Genomic DNA, 20,170 nt, shown 5'->3' with positions numbered 1-20,170 from the left:
ACACACAGGGGCAAAGAAAGGTTACAGAGAGAAACATAAGCTGTTTTTCTGGGAGTCTTGCTGTGGGGCCACTGTGTGTCCAGAGAATGAATGAACTCTCCTCTCACTGAATAACATTTAGGTGCAGCACATGTGCTTTGCTGCCTGGTATAAATGTGGAAAATTCTAGGTTTGTCGTCCATTCAGATCACAACAAAACAGATCAATGCAGCTTCTGCCCAGAGGCTGTTTTCCGCTTTACAAACTAAGGTTTTGCTGTCCCTAAAAGCTGTTTGTCTCCAGTTGACCAGTTGTTTAACAGTTTACATTTAATAATTGTTTACTAGTTTAACAGTAACGGCAATAACAGCAGTTTAATGGATTATTATGAAAATAAAGTGAAGGTAGTTTTGGTGCTACTTTCACAGACAACATGTATATAACACAGCAGAGCTCCATGTCATCACAGCACACAAACCTTTCAAGCTATAAAACAAGTGGTTAAAACAAGTGGAGCATACGTTACAGGCCTAGCAGGGAAACAGTTAGCAGCATGTTATTCCCACTGGACGTCTGCCGATGAACCGTCAAGGAGGTGCGAGAGCAGCAGTTTAATAGGGAGAGGCGTGCAGGCAGAGCAACGAAGAGGAAGAAAAGGAAGGCATTCCAGTAACCACAAAGCACAAGACACCCCCACTGCCACCCCACCCCTCTGGTCCCCTCATCCCCTGCTGCTATAGCACCCCTCCCCCCTAAACTTTCTCCCTCTCACACACTTTACAGACCCTGTCTGGCGACATTCCAGCCTGATATCCAGGAGCTTCAACAGGAGCAACCCCCTCCTGAGTGAGCCCAAACTCACCTCCTGCTTTAAAGCACTTCATTCAGCCACTTGTCCAGTTTTCAGGATTTCACCCTGAGCTAACTTTTTCCCCAACCTAGAACCTTCCTCTAACTCTGTGGCCCTCTCTCCTGCACACACTGTATGTCTCTCTTTCGCCACCCGGCAGTCACACAAACAGATCGGCTTTCTCCCGCCTACCCACCCTGCTCCACAGTTATCCAGTGTGAGTGTGTGTGTGTGTGTGCGTGAGGGAGAGAGAGAGTTTCACAGACACCTAGATCTGGAGGACAGAAATAGTAAGTGGGTGTGTGACCAAGTTGTGTCTATAGGAGTATAGTTTGTCCAGCTCTCTGCACTCCCTAACATTTATTTCCTGAGCTTTATATTTTCTGGTTTGTTTATATTTTGTCGTCCATCTCTTTCATTTCCACCATTTCTTTCCCCTTTCTCCTTATTTATTTCTCCATTTACTAAATAGTACAAATGGTTGCTGTCAATGCCCACATGTGATTTCATCCTCTTTGTCTCTGTATTTTCAGCTCACTCACGTCTACCAGTTTGTATTTTCTGTCACACCTACATGAGGTAGTGCCGGCACAAACTCAAAACTATGCACCTGTCCAGTAAATATTCCTTAAACAACCCCAGCAGAGGTTGATGCAACAGGATCTGTCTGCTTGTCTTTGTATTGCTATGGTACTTTTTCAAGATCAATTTATTTATTTTTTATTATTAATTTATTGATTCATTTATTTATATTATATCATTTATTATTTATTGTTAATTCACTATATGTGCAGGACATACAGAATATAGAAGTACCGTTTCTCTTTCACCTAGTTTTGAATGCCAAACATAATAAAAGTAGAGTAAAAATAGACTAAAGAGAATAAGAAAACTGAGTCAAAGTGATTAGGATAAAGCTAAACGGTACAACCTAATAGACTATTACTCCAACCTCATACAATCAGTAATAGTGCAAATAATAACAAGAAGATTGTCAGATGGTTGTGAGATTGAGATGCACATGGACAGTAGTGCTAATGACCAACAGCAGCAGATATGACGGTAAAAACAATCAGCAGCAGATTTACATGTAATATAACAAGAAGGGGAGATGTACTGGGTTTCTGCAAAACAACACAGGTCTTGTTTTAATTTGGATTTGCCCCAATTGTCATACCAAGAATAATACAGATAGACAGCAAGTCTATCTGTATTATTCTTGGTATGACAATTGGGGCAAATCTGATTCCACTTCATTAAACTCGGTCTCATGTTAACAAAGTGTATAAGCCATAATATTATGACCGCTGTATCTCATGCAATGGCACCTGTCAGTGCGTGTGGTATATTGGGCAGCAAGTGAACATTAAGTCTCTGAAGTTGTTGTGCTGGAAGCAGGAAAACCTGACAAGAGCAAGGATCTGAGCGACTTTGACAAGGGCCAAACTGTGATGGCTGACAACTGGGTCAGAGCGTCTCCCAGACTGTGGGTCTTGTTGGGTGATCATAATGTTATGGCTGATCAATATATGCACCTGTGACCATTCTTCTCCTCTATATTTACTTTTTTTGTGATTCTCATTTGTCCCACTAGTTTAGGCGCACGCCACACTGTATTTTAATACACATATTACAAAAATAAAACTTTGAATCCACTGGTATAACATGCAACTAAGATTCTATATAACACGAGACTATGTCATGTTTTCCTGTTTTTTTGTGGTGCTGGTTCTTTGCACCAGTTCTGTGTACCAAGTGCTTTTGCTTTTTTGAAACAGCAAGATGCTGTATTTAGAATCTGAAATGCCAAAACTAAAGAAGGCTTGAAGAGCCAAGGATGAAAGCTTTATACTTTCAGGTTTTAGATCTTCTCCTAAAAACAACACTGGAAACAGATGAATTAGCACTAGATCAACAAATAGAATAAGCAGAAAACATGGCTTTAAGTATAAGCCACCATGTCATAAATCTGTTATTGCCTCACAAATACTGTATATCCAGTCTGACCAAGCATGAATTAACTTTACAACTCTGGGAAAACTTCTTGGAGAAGCCACCAGTTCACAGAAGGCTTCACAGAGTTTGTGGTCCGTCCACATTTAGACTTGCGGGTGTGTTACTAGAGATTGTGATCATTGCTGTTACTCAGCTGGTATGTGAGCTTGTGTGCAACTGTGTGTATCTGTGCATCTAGAGTTGCACTTGATACGTTTTTAAACCAGAAACCAAACATGGATGCTACAAAAGCTCTATAGCACCGCTGACAACAACTTGCACATAAATTCAATGTGAGGGAAAACAAGCACATAAAGATCACACACACAGAGTTTAGCAGCATCACGTCAGACTGGTTACTGGAGTTAGTTACAGTGAGATGACCGGATTTTGAACTTACAGGAATAGCTGATGCATATATTTCCAACATCCATCTCTGTTTAGACAAAGCAAAAACACACCTTCAACCATTTGTATTAAGATATTTGAAGTCTGGCTTGCAGACGTGTTGGATTGGTCTTCATGAGTTTAAGCTAGGTGTGCTTAATAAACTGCCAACTGAGTATATATTATGTTAAATATAAATGACAGCAGAAGCTATGGCACACCTAGGAGTCTAACATCTGTCCACACACACCTGTAACTTCTGGGGAAGACAATTACTTAATGGTTTGAAAAAGAAATTTCTGCAGGCTGCTGATGTTTAGCAGCTATAAAATATGACAAGATAAAAATGAAAGCCTACAATTCTTTACCATTAATGCAGCAACAACACCAGAGGGAAGAATGAGCCAAGATAAAATGAAACAAACCACCGATTTAAAAAAAATCTCAAAGTCCTAGTTTTCCCTCTTTCCCAGCCTGTGACTCATTGGAGACAACAGTTCATGCGTAGTCAGTCGTTTGGAGCCTGGAGACCAGGAGAAAAGATGTTCACAAAGTAAAAACACACACACTGCAGCAGCTGACACCACGTTTGCTTTGGCCCAAATGTGTGAAATTACAATGGAAGCATCAGCAACAAGCCTCTGAAGACAAAAGATCAAGTGTGTGTGTGAAAAATCTGTTACACGGTCGATAACGCCATATGCAGACGGTTGGCATGGCAACCAGGAGAACGGCATACTCCCTGCATTTTGAAGCATGACAACATGGAGGCTTTGCAACGATAGAGCATGAGAAAGACTGAGGGGGAAGCAGCAGCTCAGAGTACGGAAGTACTGTATTACACATGCACAGTACAAGGGCTTGTGCTTAGAATAAATGAATCAGAAAAATATAAAAAAGAAAAGGCTGCAATTTAAAAGCTCCCACATTATTTTACTACTTTCAGTAAAATAAAAAACATAAATCTTGACACCATTGGAATAGAGTTAAGTGAAAAATGAAACCAAAGATGAAAAATGCTAAGAAAAAAGAGTTATGAAAGAAATTTTAGAACAGGGGATTTAAAGAACAAAAAAAGGTGAAGAAAGATGTAAAATACCTTCTTCCACATCAGATAAATAGTCCTCTGTGATCATTTCGGGGACATTGGCTTTATGGACTGTGTGATTGGGATGGAGGAGAGGGTTAGAGAAAAAGGGAACCAAAACTATGGAAAAATTATATCTAGAACAAAATAAACAAAATAAATAACATGACACAATTAATAGACATTAAAACTATGTATTTATATCACTGTTGCAATCTAATTCTTTCAGTAGCTGGATGTACAATAAAACTTAAAACCATACTGACAATCAAAATGAAAACATCAAATGATGAAATTAAACTAAACAAGTTAATGATGGAAAAAAACAGACTTTTTACATTTTACTCAGCATTAACAATAAAATAAAGTTTCCTTGACAACTAAGGGGAAATCTGACAACCAGGGTATGAGCACTTTTTTTCAGATTTTAAAGGATTTTCTGACCGATCTCAAGATTGTATGATGGGATTTGCACATTAATGAGCTGTATATAACAAACTGTAAAGCGAATCATTACCTTCATCATCCGACATGTCCAGCACCTCGTTCATGGTCTCAGGAACGTTCATCTTGTGTTTCTCTGTCACAGTCTGTTGAACAAGGCACACCGAGCACACTCTCTAGTCCAGCTTCTCAGAATAATTCAATCATAAAAAGGAAACTATACATTACAGACCACTGGGCATACTCATATTAACACATATGCACCTGAGTGACTAGAGTTTCCTCTGTGACCACCTTGAGTGTGTCAACTACAGAGATGTAGCCGAGCCTCCTGGCAATGGACAAAGCGCTGTTCCCATTCTAAACAAAAAATAAAACAAAGAAGGTGAGTATCTGTTTGGTATCAGGAAGTACAACTAGTGCTAACCACTGAGCCACCCACATACTGTAACTTTAAGTGCAAACTATGGAGAGGTGCTCTCGAAGCCTCCTGTTACCCAGACTCATTGAACAGCACTGGTAGCAGTGCAGAGATATTTGCTTCTAAAAGGTTTTGAGCATCACTGACTTCTAACCAATCAGAGATTTTCAGTTCTTTCTGCTTGTTCAGTGAGTTTTGTTGCATTCTCATTTATTGTAATTTCATAATGACAGTGATACCTTAATTTACATGGTGTAGCTTTAAACTATTAAGAGTTCATCTACAGTAATTTGTGTATCTACTAACAGCTGTGAGTTCGTTGGGTGATGCTCCATGATGCAGCAGCAAGTTGATGATGTGTGTGTGTCCCTGTTGTGCAGCCTGATGCAGAGGTGTGTAACCATTCTGCAGGGGAGGTAAAGACAGACAAAATTAGGAAAAACATACAGCAAACAATACATATATTTTATATTGACCTGCTCAGTCACTGACACAGTGAATATACGGTGTCTGAAAACATGCACCTGCTCATATCTCCTGGCCATATAGCAGTAAGAAAGATAAACACACACTAAATGTTACCTTGGTCTTAGCGTTGACCTTTGCCTGATTTTTCAGGAGGAAGTGGACCATCTTCACGTTGCCATAGTGACAGGCCACATGGAGAGGAGTGTATCCCAGCTGATGACACAGAAATTCATTTATAGAATGTGATTAGCAAAGAAATAATCATCCAGTCACTGGGTAACACCATTGCCTCTTTTCCTACTTAACCTGTGTTAATTCGAGTACGTCACTGAAGTACTTTGGTCAACAAGTTGTTGTTTTTAAAGTCCTGTATAAATACATTTTCATTCGATTGATTTATTTGATTTATCTTATAAAACAAGACAATGAGAGGAGCAGGAGACTAAAGCATGTGAGTGGAGCATGCAGGGTTTGGACAGAGTGGCTTTTTTAAACAAGGAGGGAGAGTCGCCCTGCGTCGCGCTCCAACTTCGGTCTGGTACCACTCACACCACGACCCTGAAGCATGGCCAAGCCCGACCCAGAATGCATCTGTGTGAGACATCCAACGCTTTTCAGTCAGAAATCATCCACTGTGAGCCCAGTTCCTAAAGTACTTTAAAAAAGGAAACTGAAAGGTCATACAGGTGTACTGTATCTTATTTGATTAGGCCCATTGATTCATTGACTGTTACATATGGCTTTTGTGTTATGTTCCTAGTTATACAGGTCTAACTGTAATTTGAAAAAAGTAGTCGCCGTTCTTTAGTTCTTTGGGATGTAAAGCTTCGGTTTAAGCTAAAAGTGAAATAACAGCAAATTTTTTCCCTTTGTTGGAGTGAGTGGGTGCAATTCGAACGGAGCAGGATGCGATCCGAGTTAAGCGCTAAGTGATAAGGAGCGGAGCGGCCTGATGGGGCTTTGAGCGAGGGAGCAGAGCAGGCGAACAACTCCATGAGCAAGGAGCAGAAATTCTCACCACTCTACTCTGCTTATATGCCCTGCAGGAGAGAGAACTTTCATCTCTATGAGGCTGGAGAAGATGTTTGTCTTGTGACTCATTTAAATTTAATCAAAGCTGGTTTTAGGACCAACGACATGCCAGCATGAAATTTCTTCTCCATATTTAAACATTACACAGTTATGGCAGAACTTCGTCAGATGGTTGACCAAATAGCGGGACTGATATTTCTAACCTTAACCCATTATCAGGCAAAAAACCACATTTGGAACTTCCTCAGGCATCCTAAATGGCTATCAATACTGTAATATGTAGCCCTAAGACAAGAAGTTGGTAGTAGTGTTACCTTGGTCTCAGGGTCTACAGTAGCTCCCTGGTTAACTAAGACCTCAGCAACGTTGACTTTATCCTCCTGGGCAGCCAGGTGGAGTGGAGTCAGACCAGACTGAGAACACAGGCAGAGGCAGAGAGAAAGACAGAGGGACAGAAATGTGCTGACTACAACAGGCTACAGTCAAGAGGGAGACAAATGCAGCTTGTCTAGACCAGATGACAGGCTTATGCACTGTGGTGACAAATCAGAGCAGACAGAAAACACTGAAAAGTGAGCACCACAAGAACATAACTGGCAAAATAATACTCTCATATAAAGGCAGTGTCAGGTAAAATGAAGGCCTTGGCCTTAAAATACACACAGTCAGACTGTAAACAGTACTCCCATGTTTTAAGTACCATGTCCGCCTACTGTATGAGATCCACACACCTACCCAGAGCTTCCACACTGAGATCTCGTACCTTGTTGCCCATGTTAATAGGAGCGTCTCGGGCCAGCAGCAGAGTCACGATGTCCACGTTGCCTTCCTGCGCTGCCAGGTGCAGAGGAGTGATCCCCTGGCGTGTTACTGCGCTGGTTGAGGCGCCATACTCCAGTAACGTGGTGGTGATCTCCATTTGATTCTTCTTAGCTGCAATGTGGAGTGGTGTGTAGCCGTTCTGTGTGCAGAGAGCAGAGTGGTGTGATTAATATTTTCCTGATTATTTGATTTATTTTTTTATTCACAGGATATAAAAAGGCGGCATTTTCAAATGTCTTGTTATGTCCAACCGTATGTCTGACAAAGAAAAGCATCAGTTCCTCACATTAAACACAGTGGAACAAGAACAGGATTTTTGTGACTTTTGCTTCAAAAGAGTTGCTGGTTCATTTTCTTATCAATATTATGATTAATTTCAACCACATCCTACAGCCAAATTCTCATGTTTACACCTTGCTGTTTTTTTTTATTCTTTTGCAGGTAGAGATTTACATATTTGTTTAAAATAATATCAACTACAGTAAAATTCTTGTTTTCCATGAGAAGAAAAAGTCATCGATTTCAGTGGCAGTTCTTTCTGTATGGATGCAGTGGAGGGGGCATCCAACTGGCCAAACACATTGCTCCAGTATAGAACACTGTAATTTTGTGGGTGACTGAAACTAGGTCAGTCGCTTTCAGCCCCAGCCAAACAGATGCATCAAGGAACATTTGATTTTACATCCCTAAGCAAGCTCAATTTTTGCTCAGACTTACCTTTGCAGCAGCATGTGGTGAGGCTCCCTGGTTGAGCAAGAGCAGCGCCACCTTCTGGTTATCATAGTGTGCTGCCACATGCAGTGGAGTTAGCCCACTCTGGCCACACATAGAAACACACACAAGCATTGTTAGATGGTGATACATGTACAGTGCAGTGCAGTGCAGTATGAGCAGAGGTGATGAAGAGAAAATAGTGAAAGGAGATGGTCCATGTGATACTGTGCATGTGTGACCTGCATATAAATAAAAGGACAAACTGAATGTGTTCTTTATGCTCACACATACAGTGTTTTGTCTTTGTTAAAAAGTCACTGTCTCAGGCACACAGCAGCATTAAACAGGCGTTACCTTCCCTGCAGCATCAGGTGGAGCGTCTTTCTGCAGCAGCAGGTTGGCAACCTCAATCTTCCCGTACTTTGCTGCCACATGCAGAGGAGTGAAGCCCTTCTGGAAAGACACACAACAACAGAAAGGAATATTATACCAAATTTCATACAGAACCCAGCCCAAGTTAGATGCCACACCACACTGTATGTGTTTAACCACATACAGTATAACAGAGTTGTTTGCATGACTATGTCACAAAAACATAAGGAAATAGTTATTTGGTGCTTAAAAAGATGAAACAATGAGGACTCAGGGTGTGTTGTGAGTGAAACATCAGATTCTTCAGCTGAGAGGCAGCACAGTTCCATGACCATGGTTCACAATCAGCTCTGTGCAGACAGACCCAGCTCTGTTTGTGTTTGCACATGTTTGTATGTATACCTGCATGCACTCACACACTAAAGTGACTAATAGCTGTGGGACTGGCTTCCTGGTTTTTTAAAGTATGAATCCAAATCTATGAAGGTGATGGATAAATGAATAAAACGTTATGATCCAAAATCTCAGTGTCTCATTTTATGTTATTACACCTGAGCACATTCAGCCCTACTAAAATGTTTGGACACTGATGACATAATGATGGATCAGTGACAACAACCCTAAAATGTATGAAACACAATCAAGGAAACAACTTTTACTTCTGTTATTTAAATGACATTATGCTGTTAATACTTCTGTAATTTTACTTAAATAACAACATGAATAAAGCACTTTTACTTGTACTACAGTATTTCAATAACATTATGCATTTGAGTACTTCGTCCAGCCCAGAGCAAAAGTAGCAATCACCTGGCTTGCTTGTGTGTTTCTGTTGGTCACATGTGTTTGAGGAACCAGTCAGTGTCTGAGAGGTATCTGTGTCCACACTCCAGCTTTCCTTCTGTGTGTTTGATATTTACCTTGGTAGTAATGCCCAGACTAGCTCCTTGGTCCAGCAGTGCTGCTGCCACATCTCGGTGTCCTTCCCTGGCAGCCAGGTGTAAAGGAGTGTATCCGGAGCTGGTCGTGGCATCTGGGCACGCTCCACTGGCCAGCAGCTGCTGGACAATGTCAAGCTTACCAAGCCGAGTTGAGATATGCAGCGGAGTCTGGTCATCCTGGCAAAGAAAACCAAGCAAAAACATCCAACTGCATATTCATAATCATTTGGTAATTTACACACAACCAGCCATTATAGAGCAATGTCATAGTTCATTTGGATGAATTAAGTCCAGTATTCATTCCCTTTAAGTTCTGCTTTTAGTCTTTACACAAAAAGGAAATACTTGGGTTTTAGCTGCTAAATGCTCCACTATGTTCAGCAGCTGGTTTGTAAAGCTGCGTTTCCACTATCGGAACCTAATGAGCGGTATACAGTACTCCATACTTCCCTTAACATCACCAAGCATAGCCTCCGGGGTTGACACGGACCGTCCTGCTTTGTTTTTCCACACAATTTTCTCTCTGTTGGCTTAGAGGAGGGAGGGGCTGCTCCCCTCTCGCACAGGCAGTCAGCTGTGTGTTTACACATGGTGCTTGTAATGTTAATGCTTGAGGTCTGAACACATTTAACCAATCACCGGCGACTGCTCTGTGCGCACGCACCCCCTCCTCCCTCACATTCCTGGTACTTTATTTTAGTATTATCTCCTGATGGGTGCTGGCGAACCGTAGTGGAGACAAAAGCAGAACCCATGACAAACGTTGCTTCTTGGCACAACACATTTTGGTAGGTTCCTACATGGGAAAAACCCCTTAAATGTGTCAGTCTGCTGTTTGCTGCTGAGCAGGCAGTGGACAGTGAAATGTTAGAGCTGTCTGCACATTTCTCTGATAAAATGTGTGCGGCTGGCTCTGCTGGGCAGCATGCATGTTGTATATGGGTGCGGAATGAAAACATCAGTATATCTACAAAACAAAAAAATCAATTTCTGTCAGTTTGCCCTGGCAGTTTCCTTCCAAAAGGTTAGTTCTTACAAAATTATCAAGAAACCTTCCACTGAAAACAAGAGGAGTGGTTCTGTACTGTAATGACTCAGTAATGAGACATGTGGAAAACCACAACCACACTGGTTCACATTTAATGACTATAATGTACTGTATCTGAAACATACATACGTAAGTACACACAACTGATGTGGCTGCCACTGAATGGGTCCAAGGTTTTCTATTTAGAAGGATGACTGATCAAACTCAAATGTCACACATGGTCTACCTTGGCCTTGGCATCGACTCGAGCTCCATTAAGGACCAGATATCGGACCACATTTGACTGTCCTGCCCTCGCTGCCATGTGGAGTGCCGTCTCCCCCCTCTGGAACACACACACACACACAGAAGGACTGATAGTGATTCCAAAGTTATGTTGTTAGTTGCTGTTTCTTTGTCCCACTCTCTCGGTGCAAAAGACGCCACTCTGGCAGCCACTGGTTCAGACTTTTAGTTGCCCAGAGCTCGCCCATGGCTCGATGTTGCAGCTTTTAGCTGTTTTCAACCAATGCACATTTTAGAAGACAAACAGTGAAAATACCATCTCATGCTGTCCCTTTCATTCACACTTATATTTCTGTACATATCTGATACCTATGGGAATTTCTCCCAGTGTAGAATGTACTACCTCCATTTTCCATTTTGTCAGTCGTGTGTGGAGACAAGAAAAATATGAGAATGAAAGAACAAAGAAGGAGCAGAAATAAGGAGGTTCCCGAACTCACCACATTACTTGTGTTTGGTGAAGCGCCGTGATTGATCAGCTGGTGAACGATGTTTTCATGTCCCATAAACGCTGCAACATGGATCGGAGTCAGACCAGACTGAAGAGTGGAGGACACAGCAGGGACGAGAAGTGATGAAAAGAACATACATAACAACCACTGTTATGACAACAGCATCTGACTTTCAGGACTCCATAATATGACTTGGTCCAGTAAGTTGTAGTGGAGGAAAACATACGATATTTTCCTCTGGAATGGAGGTAAAACAAAAACCAGTTGATGCCATAATGGTCCATGCCAAACACATACCTCAGTTACTGCCTGTATAGATGCTCCGTGCTTCAGAAGCAGCTCCATCACCTTGACTCTGTTCTTCTTACAGGCGATGTGCAGGGGAGTGAAACCATTCTAAGACACAGAAAACAAATACATTTAAAGGTATAAAACAAGTCCAAAAGGTCTTTGTGTGTGTCTTTGCAGGTCCTGCTGAGCTGCTGGTAGACAAATGTGGAACACCTAATGGAAAAGACAGAAGGGGCATCTTCTTCCTTTCTCTCCTCTCGCTCTCAGACCCTCTTCATGCAAACCAGACAAGCCTGTGTGGAAATAACTGACTTGACTGTAAGCAGTATAAGTGCATTGAAATGAATACTTTTCTTTACAACTCACTCTACTCTCTCCAGTTCGTACACTCTACCCCCTCCCTCCTTGTCTTACTCTTAACTTTGAGGTTTCCGGCTCAATCCTATGACTTCATTTTCCTCCCCACACACTTTTTTCCCCCGTCTCATTCTCTCTGACTATAAAGTCCCAGCGCTCTAACCACACCCAGACGTTTCCACAGAACAGACATGGTTGTCTTATGCCAAAGACAGACTCTTTTAGTCTCCTTGTCTGTTCCCTTCAATGATTTCCTTCATGTTCCTTCATGTTCTCTCTCCTGTGCAGTTTGTTCTTTTTTCATTAAAGTTCCTAATTTCTCTTTTTTCAATGTAAGCAAACAAAAAGTGGGGATAAGGGGAGAGATAAGGAAAGAAAGAAAAGAAAGGAGGCAGACAGGAAAGGATTTGAAAAGAAGGAATACATTTTTGGTTGGGTGGGAGCTGAAATCATACAGACCTGATTGAAACACTTAAACATTTTACTGCTACAGTGCTGAGCAACAATAAAGTTTTAATCCAAACTTAAACTTCAGTTTTGGAGAAAGCACCAACACTTTTCTATCACATTTCATCTTTAAAGCTACTTTCAAACATGCAACTCGAAATACGAATGTGCTGGCTACTTCATATGTCACTCTCATGTTTACACAACGCCCAGAATCCCTTTTTCCATTACAGGTGTGATGACACAGCCACGAGTAACATTTCACTCTTGAAACGTGGCTCGACTGTGCAACTTAATACGTAATACTTCTTGTTTCATTTTCTAAAAGTTAAATGTTATTATGTACAAATGAAACAAACCCAATCTAAGCAGGATTACTCCTCTGCCACTGTGTCAAGTTCATGTAAATGGGACAGATGTGAGGACGCTCTGACCTTGACCTCTGAGCACCAAAATCTACCTAGTTCATCCTCGAGTCCAAGTGGACGTTTGTGCCAAGTCCCTCAAGGCGTCCCTGAGATATTGCATTCATGAGAATGAGCCAGAAGGTCAAACATACAGATGGACAAACAACCTGAAAACATAAAGCATCCAACTACAGCTGATGCATGAGACATGACCGCTCAGCAAAAACAAACAAAACCTAAGAAAATAACAAAAACAGCTCTGTAAGGCTGAACTGAATGCTAACATCACCATGCTAACATGCTCACAATGACAATGCTAACATGCTGATCTTAAGTCTTTAGTATTTTAACACACTAATCTGGGCTGATGGTGAATGTCTGGTGGGAATATCCACAGATCATAAAGTACTGGACAAAGTGAAACTTAGATCAGATTCAAACTCTTTATCAGATTCAATGGCCTCTCATAGGGAGTGCAATGATTATGCTGGCTCTTGAAATAAAGCCAGAATGATTTCTCTGGTGTCCCCCTTCCTTCCATTCCTTTTCACATGCTTGCTTTTTATTACAACAGATGGTGGGCCTGTCTCCTTGAAGCTGCCAAACCTCATCACCATCCTCTCCATCCTCACCAGTGCCTTGGCGTTGGGGTTGGCCTTCTTGTCCACAATGACCTTTGCCACCTTGTAGTGCCCACAGTGGGCAGCTACGTGCAGCGCCGTCAGGTAGTCGTTGGTCACGTCGTCCACGGGCACCTCGTGGTGCAGCAGCAACTGGACGCAGTTAAGGTGGTCTCCCTGTGTCGCCATGTGCAGGGGAGACAGACCGTTCTGGAGTGAAAACAAAAGAAACACATGACGTTGGAAATCTAACAGCTCACAATTTAACATGTGCCCAACAGGCAGCGTAAAAGAAAGAGGAAAAACAGATACAGGTTGAAGGTGCACCTTGGTCTTTGACAGTATTGGAGCTCCTCTGTCCAGCAGCATCTCCACCACCTGCTCATGACCACTCCTGGCTCCACAGTGAAGAGGAGTCAGACCGTCCTGGGAAAACAAACATCTTACTGTGGGTAAGAGCTTCAGGCTGATGTTCAGCTTCACATCATCACCGACAGTATCTTTAAGCAAAACAATGACGCCATCCCTGCAGGTGGCTCTTCATGCCCACACCTCTGTAGGATGATGTGATCAAAATGATGTGTGTGTCTGTGTGTGTGCACATACCTTGGTGCGTCCATCTATCTTGGCACCTCTCTCCAGCAGCAGTCGCACCATGTTGGTGTTTCCACGTTTGGATGCTACATGCAGGGGTGTTATGTCATTCTGGGGGGGGGAAGCATCAAAACTGTCATTTCAAGGCTCAGTTCATCAGCCAGCCAAAGAGTTGGGTAAGATTCTGAGTTTTAGTTAAGAAAAATAATATATTTCACAAAGAATATCCTAAGTCACTGCCAATGACAGCTTGTGATATCATGCACAGAACTGGAAACAGGGAAAGGAAATATGTTTCAGCATTTCAGAGGAAAACTGCTCTACTATTTATCAGTGCAAGAGGACAAAGGTTCAATATCCCCCTGCACACAAGTCTCAGAAGCTGGCAGCTCTATCTACTCATCTTCTTCTCAGCGAAGGACTTTTAATAGGATACTGTGAAGCTGCATTTGCTGAGTGTTATTTACAGTCTACTAACTAGTGTATCATTATATTATCTGTATGAGTAGAGGCTGTGGATTTTGTGGTTGCAAAGTTCTTAAGAAATAAACCAATAGTAATTACAGTGTACAGTAAATGTCAAATAAAGCCATCTTTTCCTTCAGATTCTTGCTTTGTGGTTCCCTGATAGACTAGTGGTTAAGGCGCAGTGCTCTCGCCACTGCAGCTCGGGTTTGAGTCAGGGTTGCGTCAGGAATGGAATCCGGCGTAAAACACGTGCCAAATGTCAACATGTGAATCGCATGGCGACCCCTAACGGGAAAAAGCTGAAAGTGACATTCATTTTCTTGCTTTCTACAACCGTGGCCACAAATGAAAAAAAAAAAAAGATAAACTATCGAATAGCTAATTCCAAATATCCACTAAAGACAGATGGACCACTAGAATTGTTTTTCACTAAGGCTCAAGTAAGAACATGTTAATCAAACATTAACATCAAGCACTGACTGACATTCATAGATCTATAGGATCACGCAGCAGACAGACAACATGTGTGTCCTCCAGCAGAGTGACAAGCACAGCTGAACAATACATGTGCCAGTATCAGATTCCTGCACACTCTCTCTACAGATACACACAAGCACAGAATCCTGCATACAATCCTGCCCTATTATAAGAAAGGCTCCTCAAGTGAGTGGCTGTGGCAGCACTCACTTCAATAGCTTCATGTCTATGTGCCAATGTGTGTACCTACCCTTGCCTTGAAGTCCACAGCTGCCCCTCTGTTGAGCAGGAGTGTTGCTACGTTGATGTTGCCGTAGTGAGCCGCAATATGGAGAGGAGTGAAACCGCTCTGGAGGGTGAGAAACACAGACAGAGAGAAACAGAAATGATTAAAGACAGAAGGAAAAAAAGCAGAGCTTGTCTCATAATGAGCCATGAGCAAAGCATGATGGGACGTTACACACAGTAACAGGCACAGCAGAGCAGGACGAAGGTCAAACATGCTTCGAAAACCTGACAAAACAAATGGAGGGCTGGGTTTTATTTTGATAATGAATATACATGCTATGGTCACTTTATTAGGTACACCTGTGCAACCTAACACAAACCAGTACAAAGCTCTGCCACATGTTCTAACTTTCAGAAGCTTGAATTTTTATTCAAACTTTCTAAGAGGCTCTATGTTGTGGTGTTGTTGTACTGGACTGCATTACATTGAAATGTGTATCTAATGTTTTCCCCTTTCATGGAGTGAATGAATCATCAGGAACATTGAATGGGCTCCAGTACAAAGCATATACAGTTAAATGAACACCTCTACCTGCACATTATCATACTTCATGAAGGCAGGATTCATGGCAGAGCAGTAGTACTGGAGTATATAGATTTTGTTGGTGTACCTTACACAGTAGCCATTGAGTGTATAGTTCTACTTTTGTTGTGTATTAGTGAGGGCAAGTGCACATCAACTTGTTCTGGGTAAAAGTGGATAAAATCACAATATATGCAAATATAACCACATTCAGCTCCTGTCAAATGAAAACCATGCACAGGTTCTAATAACAATTTCAATATTCAGTGTCCATTCATAAAAATATACTCTTCTGTGATGTTTTCATCTGATTGGAACAAAACCAAACATGCATCTGCATGAGTCTTGGACATACAGATGACCACATGCATTTAATTTAGACATGTGTAATTTACAGCATCTACATATCAAGACTATACAAGATATGAACAGCAAGACAAGAGGGATAGAGGCAAACTTCTGTTCCACGATGAGTTTCTGCTTTGAATAAAATGCTCTGTAACATGTTTGCTACGTTAGCCGGCCATACAGCAGTGCTCGTTTTAATGCTGATAAAACCCAGGCATGATGCCAAAAGAAATAAATGTACTTTTACAGTAAATCAGGACAAAAATCCTAAGTAGTCATGGTTGAATGCTCTGGAACGTCAGATTGTCCAGATTAAAAAAGGAAAATCACTTCACATCATTTAGAATCCATTCAAGCTCTACTGAGGTAATGAAGGGACATTTTCACATCCAGGGAAATAAGCTTGTCTGCTTTCTTGTCAAGAGTTAGACAAGAAGGCAGATATGCTAAACATGAAGCTACAGCCAGGAGACACTTATCTTTGTTTAGAATAAAGACTGAAAACAGGGAAAAACAGCCCGATCTAAAACCACAACCTGACATTTTTAGACTCAGATTTTTGTATCAATCAAACAAATGCAATAAAATATATTTAGTACTGAGCTCTGAAAGGCTGGTTGCTGCATTTCACACATTTACAGAGCTCAACTACTCAGACAGGATGCATTAGGAGCCTTTAAAAAAATAATACTTTTACACCAAATTGCCATTATACAATATGTGTTATATCCTAAAAATGCTGATGATGACAACATTTATTGCAGCAATGGAGCTTTTTTGTGCAAAAAACATATTTCCAAGAAATATCTCTGATTCAATGCTTCAATCAATTTGCATGCAAACAAGGTTTTTTTGCTACAGCAGCTAAAATATGTTATACTGTTCATATACATATACATTTTCAAATAATGTCTTTGTTCTTCTCAAGACAGTCGTTTATTCCATATTTCATTTACTTCCAAGTTCATGCAAACTCAGAACTTTCTACATTTGTACCTTTTGTCTTGATAAATTTGGTATTGTGTACATTTCCACATCACCAGTTTTTACCAGGCCTGTATTAGTGACCAGTCTTAGTATGTGCAGCTCATAGCCCTCTGCTTTCATATGACAATTTATAATAACTACTGGAAAACATCGAGGGCTCCCTAAAAATTAAATGGTTTCATAAGCTGCAGGTGTACTAAAGCTAAGTGAAATACCACAGGTATTTTATTTCACGTCTGCCCAAAAGAAGAAAGCCACCGCACACACACATACACACACACACACACACACAAAGCAAACAGGAAATGCGATGCAGGCTTAAAACCAGACACAAAGTTGAGGCACTGTCAGCAGCAAAAGCATTCATGTCAGCATTTAGCAGTCATGCGAGCAGACAGAAGGCTTTGGGCTTTGCAATGGTGACCATGAGTGAACAATGAGAGGAGAGAAGAAGAGAAGAAGCAGAGAGGGGAAGAAGAAAAGAAGAAGAAGGAGAGAAGATGTACCTCTGTTGTTCTATTCACCATCATCTAGAAGGGAAAAAGGAAAACGGGGAGCGGTAGGGTAAGAAAAAAAGAACGAAACGAGGGAGAAGAAGGAGAGAATGGGGCGGTTAGTGCACCACAACAGCTACAACAACAGCAACACCAACACCATGGCTGCACCAAGCTGTAGGATGGGTATGTGGCTGGAGGTAATGAAAACCAAAAACCACACAGGGTACACACAACTGGATGATGAACAGAGACTCTCCCTGAAAGTTGTATTTGTTTATGTCGTTTGGTGTTTACAGTCTTATGCAAAAGTTTAGGCACCCCTTGATACATAACAGATTTTGGTGATTTTTTATTTGAACAGATGTTAACACAGTTTCTCTTGGAAATGGAAAAAATGCACAATATTTTCTGCAAACAGTGATGCATAGTTACTTCTTATGCCATAAATTGAACAAAAATAAAAAATAAAAACATTATTATGGCATGGTGCAAAAGTTTGGGCACCCTACACAATCAGTACTTAGTAACACCTCCTCTGGCAGATATCACAGCTTGCAAACGCTTTTCATAGCCAGCTAAAAGTCTTTCAATTCTTGTACTTGGGATCTTCTCCCATTCTTCCTTGCAAAAGGCTTCTAGTTCTGTAATATTCTTTGGTCGTCTTGCATGCACAGCTCTTTTAAGATCTACCCACAAATTTTCAATGATGTTTAAATCAGGGGACTGTGATGGCCATTCCAAAACCTTCAGCCTGCGTCTCTTGAGGTATTCCATAGTGGATTTCGAGGTATGTTTAGGATCATTGTCCTGTTGTAGAAGCCATCCTCTTTTCAGCTTCAGCTTTTTTACAGATGGTGTGATGTTTGCTTCCAGAATTTGCTGGTATTTAGTGGAATCCATTCTTCCCTCCACCCGTGCAATGTTTCCTGTGCCACTGGCTGCAACACAACCCCAGAGCATGATAGATCCACCCCCATGCTTAATAGTTGGCAAGGTGTTCTTTTCATGAAATGCTGCTCCTTTTTTTCTCCAAACATGCCTTTGCTGATTGTGTCCAAAGAGTTCTATTTTAACTTCATCAGTCCACAGCACTTGTTTCCAAAACGCATCGGGCTTCTGTAGATGTCCTGTTGCATACTTCAGACGTTGGATTTTATGATGGGGACGCAGATAAGGTTTTCTTCTGCTGACTCTTCCATGAAGGCCTTGTCTGTGCAAGCATCGCTGCACAGTGGAACGGTGCACCACCACTCCTGAGTCTGCTAAATCTTCCTGCAGGTTTTTTGCAGTCAAATGGGGGTTTTGATTTGTCTTTCTGACCAGCATACGAGCAGTTCTGTCCGAGAGTTTTCTTGGTCTTCCAGATCTCATCTTGACCTCCACAGTTCCCCTGATCTGCCATCTCTTAATTACATTTCTTACTGTGGAAACTGCAAGCTGACAACGCTTTGCTATCTTCTTGTAGCCTTCTCCTGCATTGTGGGCGTCAATAACTTTCATTTTCAGGGTCTTACACAGCTGCTTAGAGGAACCCATGGTTGCTGGGTGTCCACAAGTGTGTGCACAAGGTTTGAAGAGTCAAAGTATTTGTACAGCTTTGAAATTGGCATTTACCAATGACAGCTGTTGCTGTGCATCAGATCTAACGAGCTGATTAAGGTCTGATACCTTGTGAGAGACTTTGAGACTCTGGAACTCTTAGGGTGCCCAAACTTTTGCACCATGCCATAATAATGTTTTTATTTTTTATTTTTGTTCAATTTATGGCATAAGAAGTAACTATGCATCACTGTTTGCTGAAAATATTGTGCATTTTTTCCATTTCCAAGAGAAACTGTGTTAACATCTGTTCAAATAAAAAATCACCAAAATCTGTTATTTATCAAGGGGTGCCTAAACTTTTGCATAAGACTGTACACCTGTCCATGTTGTTCCCGTCTGTGACACCTCGTGTGACTTATGTACAAAACTTCATGCACTGAACCACCACCAGTGTGCTGCAAATGTACAATCTTTGCTTAGAGATTAAAATCACGTTTAGTTTTTATTAACAAAAATTTCACCTTAAATAATAAATACTGTATGTGACAAAAAAGAGAAGTGCAACGTACTGAAATTCCTCTGATATTACTGTCCCTCTACTAGAATTTACTATTATTCTGATGTTTAATTAAAGATTTAATTGGATTTTTAACCTTAAAAATAGATGAGATTGCATATTTTTTTTCAGGCAGTAGTATGTATCCTGAGAGGCAATACCCAGGGCAAAATAAAGTTTGTTATTACTCACCACTGCTTTTAGGCTCATTGTTCTCAGTGTACGGTGACAACTGGAGGCAACTCAGGTGACATTATAAGCATTTTTATTATCTCTTCTTTTTCACTTATCTGGATTTCAACAGATGGGCAGTAAGAAGATACAGTGCCTTGCGAAAGTATTCGGCCCCCTTGAACTTTGCGACCTTTTGCCACATTTCAGGCTTCAAACATAAAGATATAAAACTGTAATTTTTTGTGAAGAATCAACAACAAGTGGGACACAATCATGAAGTGGAACAAAATTTATTGG

The 20,170-nt window shown here is 41.2% G+C and overlaps 1 protein-coding gene across 25 annotated transcripts in view; it reads right to left on the bottom strand.

Moving 5' to 3' along the window:
- ank3b (ankyrin 3b) overlaps positions 1-20,170 on the bottom strand; it is a 128,474-nt gene that overhangs the window by 52,342 nt on the left and 55,962 nt on the right. For 19 of the 25 annotated variants that reach the window (XM_020616519.1, XM_020616517.1, XM_020616510.1 and 16 more), the window contains exons 7-25: positions 17,611-17,634; positions 15,209-15,307; positions 14,026-14,124; positions 13,747-13,845; positions 13,432-13,629; positions 11,595-11,693; positions 11,286-11,384; positions 10,787-10,885; positions 9,492-9,689; positions 8,554-8,652; positions 8,203-8,301; positions 7,427-7,624; positions 6,978-7,076; positions 5,746-5,844; positions 5,470-5,568; positions 5,007-5,102; positions 4,816-4,888; positions 4,311-4,370; positions 3,223-3,260 (exon numbers count right to left, since the gene is read on the bottom strand). In XM_020616519.1, coding sequence (XP_020472175.1) covers positions 3,223-3,260; positions 4,311-4,370; positions 4,816-4,888; positions 5,007-5,102; positions 5,470-5,568; positions 5,746-5,844; positions 6,978-7,076; positions 7,427-7,624; positions 8,203-8,301; positions 8,554-8,652; positions 9,492-9,689; positions 10,787-10,885; positions 11,286-11,384; positions 11,595-11,693; positions 13,432-13,629; positions 13,747-13,845; positions 14,026-14,124; positions 15,209-15,307; positions 17,611-17,634 — 1,974 coding nt within the window. Of the gene's footprint in view, positions 1-3,222; positions 3,261-4,308; positions 4,371-4,813; positions 4,889-5,006; positions 5,103-5,469; positions 5,569-5,745; positions 5,845-6,977; positions 7,077-7,426; positions 7,625-8,202; positions 8,302-8,553; positions 8,653-9,491; positions 9,690-10,786; positions 10,886-11,285; positions 11,385-11,594; positions 11,694-13,431; positions 13,630-13,746; positions 13,846-14,025; positions 14,125-15,208; positions 15,308-17,610; positions 17,635-20,170 lie in introns of all 25 variants that reach the window. The other 6 variants (XM_020616511.1, XM_020616512.1, XM_020616536.1 and 3 more) reach the window with 4 other exon arrangements.

This window comes from Monopterus albus, unplaced genomic scaffold (genome assembly GCF_001952655.1).
Source record: "Monopterus albus unplaced genomic scaffold, M_albus_1.0 scaffold175.1, whole genome shotgun sequence".
Classification (NCBI taxonomy): Eukaryota; Metazoa; Chordata; class Actinopteri; order Synbranchiformes; family Synbranchidae; genus Monopterus; species Monopterus albus.
The sequence above is the reverse complement of the archived record's forward strand: the minus strand, read 5'-3'. Positions and strand labels throughout refer to the sequence as shown.